The sequence below is a fragment of the Fusarium oxysporum genome, chromosome II (assembly GCF_013085055.1).
Source record: "Fusarium oxysporum Fo47 chromosome II, complete sequence".
Taxonomy (NCBI): Eukaryota; Fungi; Ascomycota; class Sordariomycetes; order Hypocreales; family Nectriaceae; genus Fusarium; species Fusarium oxysporum.
The window spans coordinates 571,717-586,227 of record NC_072841.1 but is presented as its reverse complement, the minus strand read 5'-3'; the positions used below and the strand labels follow the sequence as shown (position 1 = coordinate 586,227).

Genomic DNA, 14,511 nt, shown 5'->3' with positions numbered 1-14,511 from the left:
GTTATGTTTTATTAGTCTTAAAGATGAACGTGTATCTTTAATTAAAGTGCTGTACCCTAGACCTCTATGCCAATCTCGATCTTGAAGAACGGAGTACCATTGATTTTGGGCCTGAATCCTCATGGGATGTCAGATTGGTCACCATTTATCCTATCATATATACAAACTCTTGGGCGAGTTGGCCATCCACCCAAATGATCGGCGCTCCGAGTAAGTACCAAACGCCCTTTCTTCAACCCCTCAACGGCTAGTTCCGAAAGTGATGAAGGTCCCACTTATGGTCCAATTTCTCTGCCCAGTCATCTGTTTTCAACCTCAACGTCACAAACTGGTAGAATGCTTCAAGTGTATTATGCTCAAAGTCCTTTGGCATGAGACTCTGCAAAAGGATAAGTCGAGGATATCCGTCCATGCAAAGGTGGAACAAGTAGTACTCTTTTGCACCTGAGCGTCTGTTCACGAACTGGTTCCTCCGCAGCGTCAGAACATCCCGTTTCCAAGTCTCATGACTTTTAAGGGGCTCTGGCTGAAGCGACCGAAGAGATCGATCTAGTTGGCTTAACAGGCGGGAATGGCTATGCAAAATAGCATCAACGATCATAGTGGAGTTGGATGAGGCCCAATACCGCCACCCAGGCTGAACGGTAGGTTGGAAAGGAAAGGGCTGGAAAAACCTGTTTCTCTTTTAGTTTATACCACCTTCCACCTAACATGAGTTTACTCACTTGCCCCTCTCTCGTCAGTACCCTGCCGTAATCGTAAAATATGGCGATTGATTTCACCTGCAACCTTATCATATTCCGGGTCACTTGCACCAAAGAACTTGCACATGTCCATATGGTTTTTCTCTATATGATCTTTGCGATCATGCTGACCGAGCTCAGAAGAATCATCAGTCACGACCTGTCATAAGGGTTAATTTGGTCTTGGTCACTGTCATCTTGCAATACACTCTTCCCTTCCCTGACAGACCCTTGATACCACTGATTCCACTGTTCTCCTGGAAGGTAGTGGACTCGAACAGGGTTCTCTGGGCCATGTGAGTGAGATAGAATTCGAAATCACTACGAAGCTTTGTCAAAATCTACGTATTTTGCTTCAAATTGCCGAGGATATTGGCATTGTAGCGCGTCAAGGTCAGATTAGATACGATCTCGGCCACCGTTTGCCCAAATTCTGCCGTAGAACTGCCCCGATGAGGAGTACCGAAAAAGATGATGGTAAAAGTGGAATCCACTATGGCGCGTAAGCCTGCGACTGCCTCGGAGGCCTTGAGAAATGACTCATTTAAAGCCTATACGAATGTTGGAAGAGATTCTGGATGACGAACTGGGCATATCTTCACAGATTTGGCAATCAAACCGCCAAGAGAATGTGTTATGAACATCAGAGGACGATATCGACAATTGACTCCTCGTCTAGTTAGTGCATTCAGGAGCGATGTGTCTTCTGAGGTGATGGTCGAGGAATTGGCGCCGTGCAGCAACTTGAATATAACTGAGTCATAGCCATACGTCATGATACGCGCCTTTTGGCAGGAATCTTGCGTGCTAAGAAGATTGTCGGGCCAGAATACATCGGAACTGATGGTCTGGCTCAGATTGGGGCTCCGGCGGTGGTGTTGGTGTTGGCGATTTCCATCGCAGGCTCGACATCATGGTCAGGAACTTGCCCAGGCGCTTCGTTTCCATAGCTTCATTATGGAAAGTCCATGATTTTCTGGGGTGACCCTGCAACCCATGGACGAAGACAATATCAAGTTCCGGTTCACTAGGATCTTGTAGGATAGTGAATCCGGTGTCCTTAACGGGAGTCGGCATGATGAAGCTAAAGAAGTAGGTTGAAGAGGTATATTTGTCACCTTGATCCGTCTTATTGATGCCAGCCGGTAATTGAGCTGGAAAAGAAACGTTTTTGCTCTGAGAATTGGGACACCGGCGCCAAACTAAGCTACTTATACCAGTGGAGAATACCGTATGTGCGTATGTGCGATAATGCCGCTAAGGATGATACAGCCAATTCGAAATCTTATCATCTTTTCCTTATTCAGCCTCTTTGCAGGCACGGTTGTTATGCCCTTTGTGCTTTGGACTGCAATTGATGCGATGTTTCGACCCCTGGCGCAAGATGCATTACTACCCTGTATAATAGCTGGCAAAGAAGCCTCGTGGTTGGCTCTAGATACGAAGTGCGGGCGGTTACAAATCCGTTATTTTCAGCTCGCTGCAGCCACAGTAGCATCTGCTCCGAGGACGTGACTAAGGTACCCTTCTTTGGAGAGAAGAGGTAACAAATAATGCCGAACATTCAACTTAATAGATTGCAAGACAAAAACTGGAGACTACTTAAGCCACTTAATTCTGGCTGCTTTTTCGCGCTACAAGACCTGATGCTGACAGACTGTCATCCTAGGCGAGGTAAATGCCTCCACCTACCTTCAACCCCCGGTTGTCTTGCTATGCCTCTTGCTTGGCCTTTTCTTGAACCCATCTTCAGTACCAAAGAGGGAATTGTCTTCTTATAGAGGATGTTTTCTTCGATCTTCATAGAAAGGATTTTGTGACTACTCTCCGGGGGAACCTGCAGCCAGCTTGCCTTCGGCGACCATTCGGGGATCCTGGCCGCATTCCAGCGACATGAGCATTCATGCGTGTAAGCCGCCACACAGAGCTCGTCGTGCTGGCCTGATTCAAGGCTTTATAATCCTTTCAGAATGTGGATTCTCGGCTATTTTTCTAATATTCAATGCCCTGCCAGTCTTGTTCCTATTGATGCAACCAAGGCTTGCCATATCTTAGGTGTGATCTCAACATCTGTTCTTCATGTTCACCCTCATCTGGCAAAGAGCCTCGTGGGGCTTTTCCCTGAGGCTGATGCAGGTGCCAAGACCACTACTTCTAAAACATGGCGTTGATATCTTTCAGCTCGTTACGCCAAACGAATCAAGCCCGCTGGGGACTCCAATTGTCGCAAGCCACATAAAGTAATACAGAACCTCGAACTGGTCGCGTCTTGTGGTGTTGGTTGTTGGCCGAGCCTGGCAGCCTGATCAGAGAACTTCCCTCTTAAAGGCTCCTCTCCATAACGGTGTGACCTGACCCCTTCTAACAATTCGGTGTTTCTTCCCATATTCTCGCAACCAAAATTCCGTTCATTGTGGCCGTCCCGGTTCCCTGTCACCTGCTACTTGGATTTGGCATGTATTGGCCGGCACTTTCCAGCTCCGTCTTCCTTATTGGGATCGCCCTCCAGGCCATCCATGCGTCAAACGTTGCTTATGGCGCCGAAACAAGACACCTTCCGGATGCACCAGCGAGAATTACGGAAGCCCCATTGGGGGTAATTGACCCAATGAACTTGCTCCTTGGAAATGGGCCTGGATTAAAACCACGAGCAGAATCAGAAGACTCTGCACTCGCAATTACCATTGCACCCGACGAGACTTGCGGCTACGTCGGTGCAGACAAAGATTCGCCAGTAACATGTCCTAGCAGTCGTTTATGCTCTTGGGCTGTGTCTAGTGGTCTTGGATTAGTTGCTTGTGGATCACAAATTCATATCACCTGCCTCGAGTCTTCAAAGGGAGTGAATTCGACTCGATGTGATGAGACCTGTCAGAGCAATGAATTTAACCTTCTATGGTAAGGCTCTCTATCACTGAGCCTTCAGCGCTAATATGGCTTCCCAGTACCAACTCAGACCGGCCTTTCTGCCTCACATATGTCTACCCCAGCGGCATCTTCGATTACAGATGTGCATCAACTACGGTTGAAGAGCTTGAGCATGTTTATTTTACTTTTGAAGGACAGAAGAGTCAAAATCTTAGTACACTGACTCTCACTGATGAAGCATCGGAAGGTTTGGGAGAACCAGTCACTGTAACTGTCCAAGGAAAGGCTACTGGAAGCCCAAGTGCTGTCACCATCTACATGATACCTCAGCCGCCCAGTGATTCAACGGCCTCCTCTGCTTCTCCTAGCTCCAGCAGCAAGTCTACTCCTGTCGGGGCCATTGTTGGAGGCGTCGTTGGTGGTGTAGCCGTTCTTGGGCTGATCGGCCTTGGTGTTTTCTGTTTATTTCGACGGCGGAAAAAGAACAAGCGCCAGGAATACATGGCTGGTCAACCCAACATGGCCCATCCGATAAACCAGAATCAACACCCGTATCATCCCCAACACTGGGCTGTGCCACCCTACACAGGTACCAGCATGGTACCCCCTGCGCCCCTGGATGCACGTATGTCGATGATGACAGGCTCGGTTTCTCCGAGTGGACAAAATGCACATGGAGGAGAGGGTCAATTATCTCCTTCAATGGTTCAAAGCCCTGCCCCCGCTTATGAAATGGCGGGAAGCGAAGCTCGTGAGCCTGAGCCAGTCTATGAGATGGGCGGTGATTCACCAGGGAGAAAGTAATGGCGGAGGCTGAGGTCACATACTAGTTTCCAAAGACAGCAGGAGCCTTGTAAATACTGCATACATATTTCCTAGAGCCAGTAAAGCCTATAGTCTTCATTATATGCTAGTCACCTTCCTAGTAGGACAGACTCTCAATCCTATTCGCTGCCCAGAACTCGGAACTAATGTTGCGAGGCAAATGCATCAGCATACATATCCATATCAGCGACAAAGCCATTCAATCTCGTTGGTGCCCAGCCAAGTAACTGCTTGGCCCGATCAGACGAGCCTCGTAGACTAGTCCCCATTGCTTCCGCGAACAAATCATCCCCAGGGCCTACCAACTCACAGCGTCCCTTAAATTCCCAACGTGAAGCCAGAGCTGTGAAGATCTCAGACATGCTCTCTTGACTTGTCACAAGGTCGAAGACAGGATAGACCGAAGTGCTGTTGATAAGTGCAAGCTTCTCTATAGCCTTCTGGAAACCAGTGGCGACATCGTTAACGTGGACAAGGCCGGGCCGAGAGTCAATGCTCAATGGAACCTGGGCAGTGTCCAAAGTACCATCTCGGGAAGCTTGGAGGAGTGGAAGGATGAAGGTTGTCCAAATAGTACTCTCGCCACCGTATATGAGCGCCGGACGTAGAACAGCCACATCGAGGACATCAGAAGCTGCTAGAACACCGTTCTCGTGGGCGACACGCCACGCGACAAGAGTCGCAGGTGGTGTTGTGGCATCAGGTCCAACGATATCGAGATCGTTGACTAGCTTATCACTCGCTCCATGGACCCAAGTTCCCGAACAGTAAATGAACCCGAGTCTCGGGGTATGCGTGAGGCCTGCAGACTTTGCTTTGTTCAAACGCTCTTGACCGACGGCTTTCACGTCGGCGAGGAACTTTGCGGACTCCTGATTAGCGCCAGAGACATCAACAACTGTGTCAATGTTGAAGTTGCGGATGGCATTGAGATAAGCGTCCGGCTTGTTGATGGGGTCGGTGCAGATGATGGGGGTGACTTCGGCAACGGCCAGAGACTTGGCTTTGGCTTCATTACGCGCGATACCGTAGACTCTGTGTTGACCGCTGTTGACGAGAACGTTACAGATTCTGCTGCCAAGGTAGCCAGTGGCGCCGATAATAAGAACTTTAGGCATTGTGGATAGTGAAGATGTCGTTTCTTTGTAAGAGGGTGAAGTAGCTCAGTCGCGTTCTTGCAGGTAACGGAAATAAAGTTTGTTGATAGCGATTATTGTGCTGGATTGCAATTCAATGGTTTTTGTACTGACTGTCCTTCCCTCTTATACTACAACAATCCCATCGTCAAACGGAATTTATCATCGGACGTATCAATTGTATTATTCCCAAAGAGGTCTCTTTAGGGATAGTGCTGAGGTTTCAGCGCTTAAGGCACCGGAGATAGACGGACGGCGGCACTAACGGGTCTAAGAATTACCGCATCTGGAAATCCGCCACGGAATTAAGCCATCTCAAACCTAGACAAGAACTGCTCCTCAACCTCTCCAAAGAAAATATCCCACAGTGAAGAAAATTGTGCTTTCAGGCTATCGCGTTCTTCTTCGGTCCAAATGCGGCCGCTTCGGGTCCAGCGCATAGTGTCTTTTGCGTAAGGTATGGGTTGGTCGTAGGTGAGAGTCATAAACGGCCCTGTTACTCTGAGTAAGTACAGCAACGGCATTGATCGACATGCACTTACAAAGTCCGGCGGGTAACCCTAAACTCTCATAACAACGTGGTTCAGTCTCTGTCAGTCTTTTCTCGAGCCAACCGTAGAATTGACGGAGGCCTTCAACGGCAAGAGATGAGATCCGAACGGAATAGAATCGGAGGATAAAATTGTCATATTTCCATATCAGGTCCACGACTGGAACTCGGATAAGTCTTCCATCGAGGCTGGTGGTAGCGCCGACCTCGACACATCCTATTGATGTCAGAATTTGAAAGGCGTGGATTGGATGCTGAATAGATAACTCACTGTCCAAGTCGACGTCTGGTGAACCCAGCCCAAGTCTCTGTGTCGCAAGTCTCAAGAAAAGGCCGATCTTCTGAAAGTCAGGCGTGTACATGATTAACCGTGCCCTATAGCGATCAGAGGTGCTTTTATCAATATTTCGTTAAACTCACGCTACCAAAGACCCGTCCAACTCCCAATTATGCAGCGCTCCATTCTCACGCAAGAACACATAGCACGCCAACGCAGCTTTCCTAGTCGACCGTGTGGCGACTTTGTTGACTTCAGTGTCAAGCGTTGGAAGTGACTTCTCCTTGATGCCGAGTAAGGCGTGATCCAAGACAGTGTTGCCGCTTGCTACTGTATTCCATGGATTGTTCTTGTTGGGAAAATGCCGTTGTGCATGGTCCTTGATCATTTGCAGAGCGGTCTTGTTAGACCAGTAAGCTGCGATATGTAAAGAGCTTCGGCCTCTTTCATCGGTGACACGGAAGACGTCATCGAAATCTGGGTACTTCGCTAGGAGCATTCTTGTGATCTGATGACATGCAAGTTCATACGAGTCCCGAGCTTGGGAAAGTCAGCAGTGTCTTTACAAGTATATGGGCACTTACATCCTGAAAAGCCTTCGATAGCTGTCGCTAATAAGGTCTTTCCCGTTGGTGTAGTTGCATATTCTGGAAGTGGATCAAGTTTCAGAAGATATTGGATATGCTCAACCGGTACCAAGCCATCAGCAACAGCGAGTGAGACGAGATAGCCCCCGAATGTCACCCAACTACCATCTCGATGCATCTTATAGTCATGATTCAGAGAGTACTTAGCACGTAGAGTCTCTGCCAGCTTTCGTTCATCGTCATAACCCTCGACTAAAAGTTGAGCAAAGACCGTGAGCCCTGAGTTACACTGTTCCTCCAATATCCCTGTCATACTCTTCCCCTGTCGTCTATCTGAAGGGAACTCTTCAAGTGTCTTGATAAGCTCTGGCAGGATCTTGGGGAAGTAGTGCGCTGCAAAGTGAAGCGCATTCCTCCCTCCTCTCTCCTTGGTGAGGATATCTGCACCTTGTCTGACGAAAGCCCGCACTGCCTCGATGTCTCTCCTCTCAATGGCGACATGAAGAAACAGTCTCGGTAGGTTCCACGAAGGATCATCGATGACAGTATCTGGAAAGACTTTCAGAAATGCATCGACAAAGAAACCGGATCCTCTGAAAGTGCACATCGTCAAGAAGGGATCTGTCGGTTGCTTCTTATCCACTCGTCGTCGCTCAATCAACACCGAGCGGGCGTCTTCATCAGCTAGGAGGGAAATTACAGTCTCCAACTTTCCTTTGTACCCTTTACCTCCGACGCACATACAGTAGAAGCGCGTTCTTCGGAAAAGAGCACTGAGTGCCTGAGCCTTGGCATCGCTGAGTTGACGTTGCGCTGACAACCCTAGAATCGCCACCAAGGCCTCTGAGGCAGCTAACATTCTTCGTAGGAGATCGACGTCAAGCTGTTGCGCTGCATGAGTGATTGCGGTATCGAAGTTCAAGAAGCCGTCCCATCCTTGGACCTGTCTTGTCGCATCTGCTCCATACTCCAGCAACAGCTCAGTCGCCACTCCTCGAGAATAATCCCACGCCGCAAATGTAGTGTGAAGTGGAGTTGCGCCGTTCTTCATAGGGACATTGATGTCAAGTCCGGCCGATAAGGCAATGTCTAATATCTCCTCGCAGTACTCGCGTTTGGAGAACTGGGTTAGGGAGTGAAGGATCGTAGCTCCGTGGAGACTTTCTCGAATGGTGGGGTCAGCACCGTTATCGATGAGGAGTTTTGCCATGTCGAAATGGCCGCAGTGGCAGCTTAGAAGTAATGGTACCCAGCCGTGAGTGTTGCCGTATGCGTTGACATCAGCGCCAAGCTCAACTAAAGCATGCGCCATGACAAGATCGTTCTTAACAGTTGCGATCTGAAGCAGCGTGAAACCATCCTTATTGCAGCAGTTGAGACAGTCAAGTCGAGTGACTTCCTCTTTAAACTCACCTGTCCTTTCTGGGTCTATGTTTTCCTTTCCTGCATCTTTGAGGCACGCAAGACGATCAAAGTCGAATACTGGAGTGTCCATGTTTGGCTTCTCCTTCAGGAACAAAGGACTATTGCAATGGAGGAGAAACATATTAGGAAATCTGCGCTCAGTTGCGAGATATGCTTCGTACTTCTCTGGCCACTTGCGAGTCCAGATCTTACCGAGGACCTGATTCGTTGAGAGATGCTTAGGGACTAAATGGTCAAAAAGTGTTCCTTGGGCAAGGCCGAATGTCTTGGTTCCATAAGACTCAATCTTTCTTAGTAACTCGGTTTCGCTCTGTGATGGTAAAGACGTATCGCATGCGTCGAAGATGTTTAGTATGACCGATAAGGCTTCTGAGTTCTCCATCATTGCTGCTCTCACGAGATGTTCCAGACCTTTGTTTGTTGACGGCTCGACAAGTTGTCCATTGAGATATGCCCCAGCCAGGTGAAGTGGCGCAGCAGAGTCTTGTACATCCCCTGACTCAACGCTCTCCCTCAAATCTCGAAAGGCTTCTTCTTGGGCCACTCTGGGGATGAGAGATACGTTCAAAGTGTGCTCGAATGCAAACTGACATGTTAGTAACGTCAATAATGGAGCGTCTTACTTACATCAGGGACTTTGGCTATAGCTCCATCAAAGATCTCTTCCATCCGAGAAATGAAGGCCTCACTATCTTGAGTATCCCCGTCCGGCTTCCAGTTCTTCTTAAACTTCTTCAGACTAGCTGGCTTGAGGCTGTGGTCTTCGAAACAAGTTGCGAGCATTTTCTCAAACTCTGGGTTGTTGATCTTGATGGATATGACTTCGTCGTACATTTGCCGGAGTTGGATCAACATTTCGTCTTGGTCTATTTCATTTATCTGAGAGACAATAAGCAGATATATAAGGACATGGTCGACCAGCAGGGCAGTAGACTTTGAGCCTTCTTACCAATCCTGAATGTTTCTTCTCAAGCGCAGCCAGAGCATCCCTAGAATGTCAGCATCAGATCAAAACTACGATGGGGATACATACTTGTATCCGTCTGCTGCAGGTCGTAGATCCTTGAACCACTCCAACGGGATGGTTGCCTTTCCAGTATGAAGCTGTTGCATGAGTCCCAGAAAAAGGTAACTCTGTATCGCCGATAATGACACCCTGTCCGAGGGTGAAGGTGCGCAAGTTCCCTCGAGAAAAGCGTAAACGAACTCTTCCTGCTGCTCTGTGAGAGTTGTTTTCTCTTTGATGTCCTCTATGAGTGTTGCGACTGCCGATCCTGACTGTTCTGGTGGTCTCGTCTTGATCTCTAACACTTCTCCCGAGCTCAATGACTCAAAGGGCGTGTGGCCGTTCATGAAAATGCTGGCAGTGAGCAGTCCCAGTGAGTAGATATCTGTTCTGTGAAGATCCTCCAATCTGATCGGCTCTTCTGCATCGAGCTCGGGTGCCATCCAAGGAAGACTACCGATTCTCGCCTGGAATAGATTTTCGGACTTGTAATCGTCTAGGATCACCGCATACCCAAAGTCGCAAAGTTTGGCCCGGATTGGTGGAAGACCAGTTTTGTCGAGGAGATCATGCTGGTGTTCGTCCAGGCCGGATGTGAAGACGAGCACATTCGTTGGCTTTAGATCAGCATGAACGATCCCATGCGCGTGGAGAAACTGGAGCGCGCGACCGATGTTCATGGATATTGCCAATTGGGACTTGAAGTCGACTTTGTTAGAAGAGAGATACTCCGTCAAAGTCCCTTCATCAGCAGCTTCAAGCAAGACCTGTGGCCAGAATCGTCCAACACTGGGCGACTCGCTCCACGAAATGGCTAGCATCGAAACAATAAAGTCGCATTGTCGAATCGTCTCATTTGATAGAACTCGTATCTCATTGATGGCAGCGGCAAGCTGAGGCGAGTCACTCGCGACTCCTTGAGAGGTAACAATCTTTTTAGTCACATATCGTCGAAACTTCTGGCTATCCTTCGCTTTCTGAATCCAATCGCGTACTCCGGGTGTCGCATTGATAAAGTCCTCATCTGCATCAAGACTAAGTTCTTCAGCTGATGCAAACACTGCGAATGAAGCGCCTGCACCAGCTGAAAGGATATTCATGCTGGCGATGACATTGTTCTGGGCACTGAGGATTGGGACATCGAGTGCGACGGCGACAGCCAAGAATTCGGCTTGGCCTTTGACGGCATATGTCTTATCGGGTCGGTTGATCAGTTCTGTCGCTGAGAAATCAGCGGAATATGTCGAAAATGATTGAAAGTCGCCCATTTTGACTGTACATGAAACTTGGCGATCCTGCCCGCGTCTGAAGTGTGGGATGGCTTCTTATTTCACGCAGGGTTCGGAATGTAAGGTTGATTTCCTCGCTAGGCTGAAACCAGGTTGTGACATATCTCAGCCATGTCTCGATCTAGACCAATGAACTACGATATTCGCTCTCACGAGCTTACGGAATCACTGCACGAATTTCAGCTTGGGCGCCGAAAATGAGGGGTTCCGGCACTATTGATTACCTGCATTGGCTTATCAGGGTCTAGATCGCCAGTCAAACCATCAAACCTGCTTCTTTGCGCAACCTCTTCCTTTCAACCCACTTCCTCCACGCCGAAATGTCTGGCCTTGCGATACCAGCCTTTATTATCGGCCTCGGTGGTTTGATCTCAGTTTTTGAGAAGGGCTTTGAAGTATGGCGTGTTATTCGAAGAGCCGACGATTTTGGGGATGATGTTGCAGATTGGATGTGCAAGCTGGAGATGGAGTTCTTTCGATTCCAGACGTGGTGGACTGCTTTGGAGCATCTTGCGATCACGAAAAAGTCGTCGCATTCTGTTCTCAATGTTCCGCTTCAGTCTTCGCCTCTACAGGTGACGCTGGATAAGCAGTTCGGCAAACCCATTATTGATGCTGCGACTAGCGTCTTGAGACTTCTTGAGAAAATTGAGGGGATTCTCCAGCGGAACGGCGTATTGGTGGTCATGCAGGCAGAGCCGGCCGTGACGGATCATGACGGAGACCTTGGGGAGGCCACTGCGAAATCGAGACAACGGCTCAAGCGCTTCGCCAATGAACTTTTGAAGCATACACCATGGACAACTCGGATCAAACACAGCACGAGTCCATGGAAAGAAGACACTGACAAAACCACACTCGATGATTCACTGGAGTCCATGATATACTGGAACAATACTCTCTACAGCATACTGCCTCAGAATATTCGGGACAGTATTCTCGAGCTCGGAATCGCAGGCTACGCTCTGGACTCGCCAGAAAACATTAAGGACATCGTCAACTTATCCAACAATCGCAATGGGACACTGAGCCAAAGCGCCAAGCTCATGACGATACGACGGCGCTTCAAAGACGGTTCGGATTTGAGCGTGGATCTCGATGCTATCCTCCAAAAGATGGAACTCAAAGATGCTGCATTCGAAGGTCTCGTCGCAGCAGATGTCTTTAAAGGATGTCAATACACAATATCGCAGTACGCATCTCAAGATGGTCAGATCTCGCGAGTTCTCATTGAGTGGATACCTATTCCAAAAGACTTTGGTGCTTATAAACTAGCTCACTCTCGCATGGCACAGATCTCGTGGACTTTACAGCAGATTGGAACTTTCTCGGCAATACAGGCTTATCCTGCTCTTGGATTCGTCGAGTTTGGGAGCGCCAGATCTTTTGGTCTCGTGTCGACCTTACCTCGCAGCTTTACGTCCTCTACCAAGGTGTATACGCTTTACGATATGCTATCTGGTGGCCAAAAATCGGCGGCCGGTAGTAAATCAGCTTCGCGAGTGCAGCATGCTCTTCCAAGTCTGAACCAGCGCCTCCAGCTTGCTTCAAAGCTGGCCATGGGATTCTACACTTTTCTCTTAACTCGATGGCATCACGAGCGGTTCAATTCTCTGCACATCGCATTTCTCACAGATGAAGGGGACGCAAAGTCGAAGACACTTGACCTTACTCAACCTATCATCGGCGGCTTCGCGATCTCACGACCAGATTCACCTACCGAACTATCCATCTCAGCATCAGTGGAGGATACAGAAGTCGTATACCTGCATCCTGATATACGCAAGCGACTGAAATCGGGATCCAAACAAAACGGTGACGAACAGCGCTTCCAGCGGGTCCACGATATCTATACTGTTGGACTATTACTTGCTGAGATTGGCTACTGGCGGCCCATTGCAAAGGTTGCTGAATCTGGGTTTAAGGGCTCGAAAGCAGACTCGATGTCCCCTGAGCAGTTCAAAGAAGCTGTTGTCAAGAAGTGTAAATCGGATCTAGCCTTCTTCGCCGGTGAGACTTACAGGGATATCACACTGCGATGCTTACTGGCTGGTGAGTCCGGCGGGGTTCAGGCGGAGAATGATGCTGCTGGATTGAACAACTTGTATTGGGACATTGGAATAAGTTTGATGACCAGTTAGACATTGTAGAGCAGAAGACTATCTCACACTGATCGTCTGTTGGATAGTGAAGATATTCAGGTGGTTGGGGAGGCAGCCGAGTCAAGTCCGACGGATCTGACAGCGAATGCATCCACTTACAGGGGCTGAGCTAGGCAGAACGCCCTCCCCCTGCACTAAAATAGGCACACGATGCATGTCTTGGCAGAAGGATTTACAGTGCTGAGATTATAAGAATCACGATGGAGATACGATAATTATCATGAAGACACAGAGTATCACACTAGTACATCACAATTCCAATTAACTATATCATGGCTTCAATCAACGCGCCTCCAATTGACTTTACCAACTTCTCATACACAAATCTTCCCTCACCATCCTCAATTCGCTTACTCTCATTCATCAAAAGACCTCGCCAATTATCACCTCCTTCAATCCTAGGTGAACCCCTCCTAGAATGCATCCTAGAAACGGTCGATATCAACGAAACTCCAGATTTCGACCTCATCTCTTCAACATGGGGAAATCCAGATAGTGTTGATCCAGGCGACACTGATGAATACGGTCCCATGCATCGCTACCCCATCGCCATCAATGGAAAGCTGATGTTTCTGCCGAAAAACATCTACGAAGCTCTCAAGATGGCTCATAAGGTCAATGATCCCGTTGAGCAGCGCAATGAACTCTTCTTGGAGACAGAGTTGATGACAGCCGTGGAAAACAATCATCGACCAAAGGTTCAACGGCTACTAGAACAAGGTGCTCATATCCATGCGCAGGATTGTTTCGGCAAGACAGCAATTCATCAAGCAGCACAACTTGGTCATTTTGATATCATCAACATCCTTCTCGACTATGGTGCCAGTATGAAGGTAATTGACTCGCATGGTAAAACGCCAATGGACTACATCACATACACGAAGCCAAAGGACTGGGAAAATGTTGAAGAAATTGCTTATAAGATGCAAAAGACGCCGGCGGACAGAGAACTTGTTCCTATTCCGGAGGTTGTTCGGGTTGGGAGACCGATGTGGATTGATGCAATTTGTATCGATCAGAGCAATTCGGAGGAGCGATCTAACCATGGTTCTTTGATCGCGCAGATTTACTGCCGTGCTAACTCTGTCATCGCCTGGGTTGGAGTTCAGAACGACAATACTAAGCTTGCGCCAGAAGCCATCTTATCAATCCTTCGAGCTGATGGCAAAGACGTGGATGAAACCATGTCTGATGAAACTCTTTCTGTCGCAAATGCTGGATGTTCATATATTCCCTCTGATGAAGAAAAGTCCTCCATCATCGGATTTCTGAGACGATCTTGGTTTGAACGGGAAGATCTGATGCACGAGGTTGCTTTCGGGAGAGCAATTACTGTTTACTGCGGCATGGATGCGCTTCTATTTTCATCTATAATGGAATTTTTCAGACGAGAGACATATAGTGGTACATTCTTGCCTCCTGACCTTCAAGTTTGGTCTTTGCTTGGAAGTACAAGTTCGAAGAAACGAAGCTCACTGGGCTCGAGATCAAGGAGGAAGAGGATGCGGCGAGATTCGATTTCTGGATGATTTGTTGGGTTCAGTCTGCATTTTCCTACTACCGTTCCTTCTGTCATATTTCGATACTTAGCATGCTCCTATAAACAAACTTTCTATCTCATCCTGGTCTCAATCGAAAAACGG

General features: G+C 48.3%; 6 protein-coding genes across 6 annotated transcripts; 2 read left to right on the top strand and 4 right to left on the bottom strand.

Moving 5' to 3' along the window:
• Positions 1–247: 247 nt before the first annotated feature.
• Positions 248–1,039, bottom strand: FOBCDRAFT_256543 (uncharacterized protein; the record flags this gene model as incomplete). The annotated part of the gene is made up of 3 exons (XM_059611183.1): positions 248–549; positions 726–903; positions 953–1,039. The coding sequence occupies 3 exons, from the start codon at positions 1,037–1,039 to the stop codon at positions 248–250; spliced, it is 567 nt and encodes a 188-aa protein (XP_059466693.1).
• Positions 1,040–1,084: 45 nt separating this feature from the next.
• On the bottom strand, positions 1,085–1,820 carry FOBCDRAFT_268553 (uncharacterized protein; the record flags this gene model as incomplete). The annotated part of the gene is made up of 2 exons (XM_054703164.2): positions 1,085–1,236; positions 1,577–1,820. 2 exons carry the CDS (start codon positions 1,818–1,820, stop codon positions 1,085–1,087), a joined length of 396 nt encoding a protein of 131 aa, XP_054559139.2.
• A 1,378-nt stretch (positions 1,821–3,198) lies between these two features.
• FOBCDRAFT_268552 (uncharacterized protein) lies at positions 3,199–4,415 on the top strand (the record flags this gene model as incomplete). The annotated part of the gene is made up of 2 exons (XM_054703163.1): positions 3,199–3,641; positions 3,689–4,415. 2 exons carry the CDS (start codon positions 3,199–3,201, stop codon positions 4,413–4,415), a joined length of 1,170 nt encoding a protein of 389 aa, XP_054559138.1.
• Positions 4,416–4,579: 164 nt separating this feature from the next.
• On the bottom strand, positions 4,580–5,554 carry FOBCDRAFT_175578 (uncharacterized protein; the record flags this gene model as incomplete). Its single annotated transcript, XM_031172459.2, has 1 exon — positions 4,580–5,554. The coding sequence occupies one exon, from the start codon at positions 5,552–5,554 to the stop codon at positions 4,580–4,582; it is 975 nt and encodes a 324-aa protein (XP_031049244.2).
• A 257-nt stretch (positions 5,555–5,811) lies between these two features.
• Positions 5,812–10,685, bottom strand: FOBCDRAFT_315049 (uncharacterized protein; the record flags this gene model as incomplete). The annotated part of the gene is made up of 8 exons (XM_054703162.2): positions 5,812–6,065; positions 6,115–6,339; positions 6,394–6,497; positions 6,543–6,939; positions 6,984–8,997; positions 9,039–9,290; positions 9,361–9,400; positions 9,445–10,685. 8 exons carry the CDS (start codon positions 10,683–10,685, stop codon positions 5,878–5,880), a joined length of 4,461 nt encoding a protein of 1,486 aa, XP_054559137.1. The 3' UTR covers positions 5,812–5,877.
• A 336-nt stretch (positions 10,686–11,021) lies between these two features.
• FOBCDRAFT_175573 (uncharacterized protein) lies at positions 11,022–14,397 on the top strand (the record flags this gene model as incomplete). The annotated part of the gene is made up of 2 exons (XM_031172457.3): positions 11,022–12,758; positions 13,298–14,397. The coding sequence occupies exons 1-2, from the start codon at positions 11,027–11,029 to the stop codon at positions 14,395–14,397; spliced, it is 2,832 nt and encodes a 943-aa protein (XP_031049242.3). The 5' UTR covers positions 11,022–11,026.
• Positions 14,398–14,511: the final 114 nt, after the last annotated feature.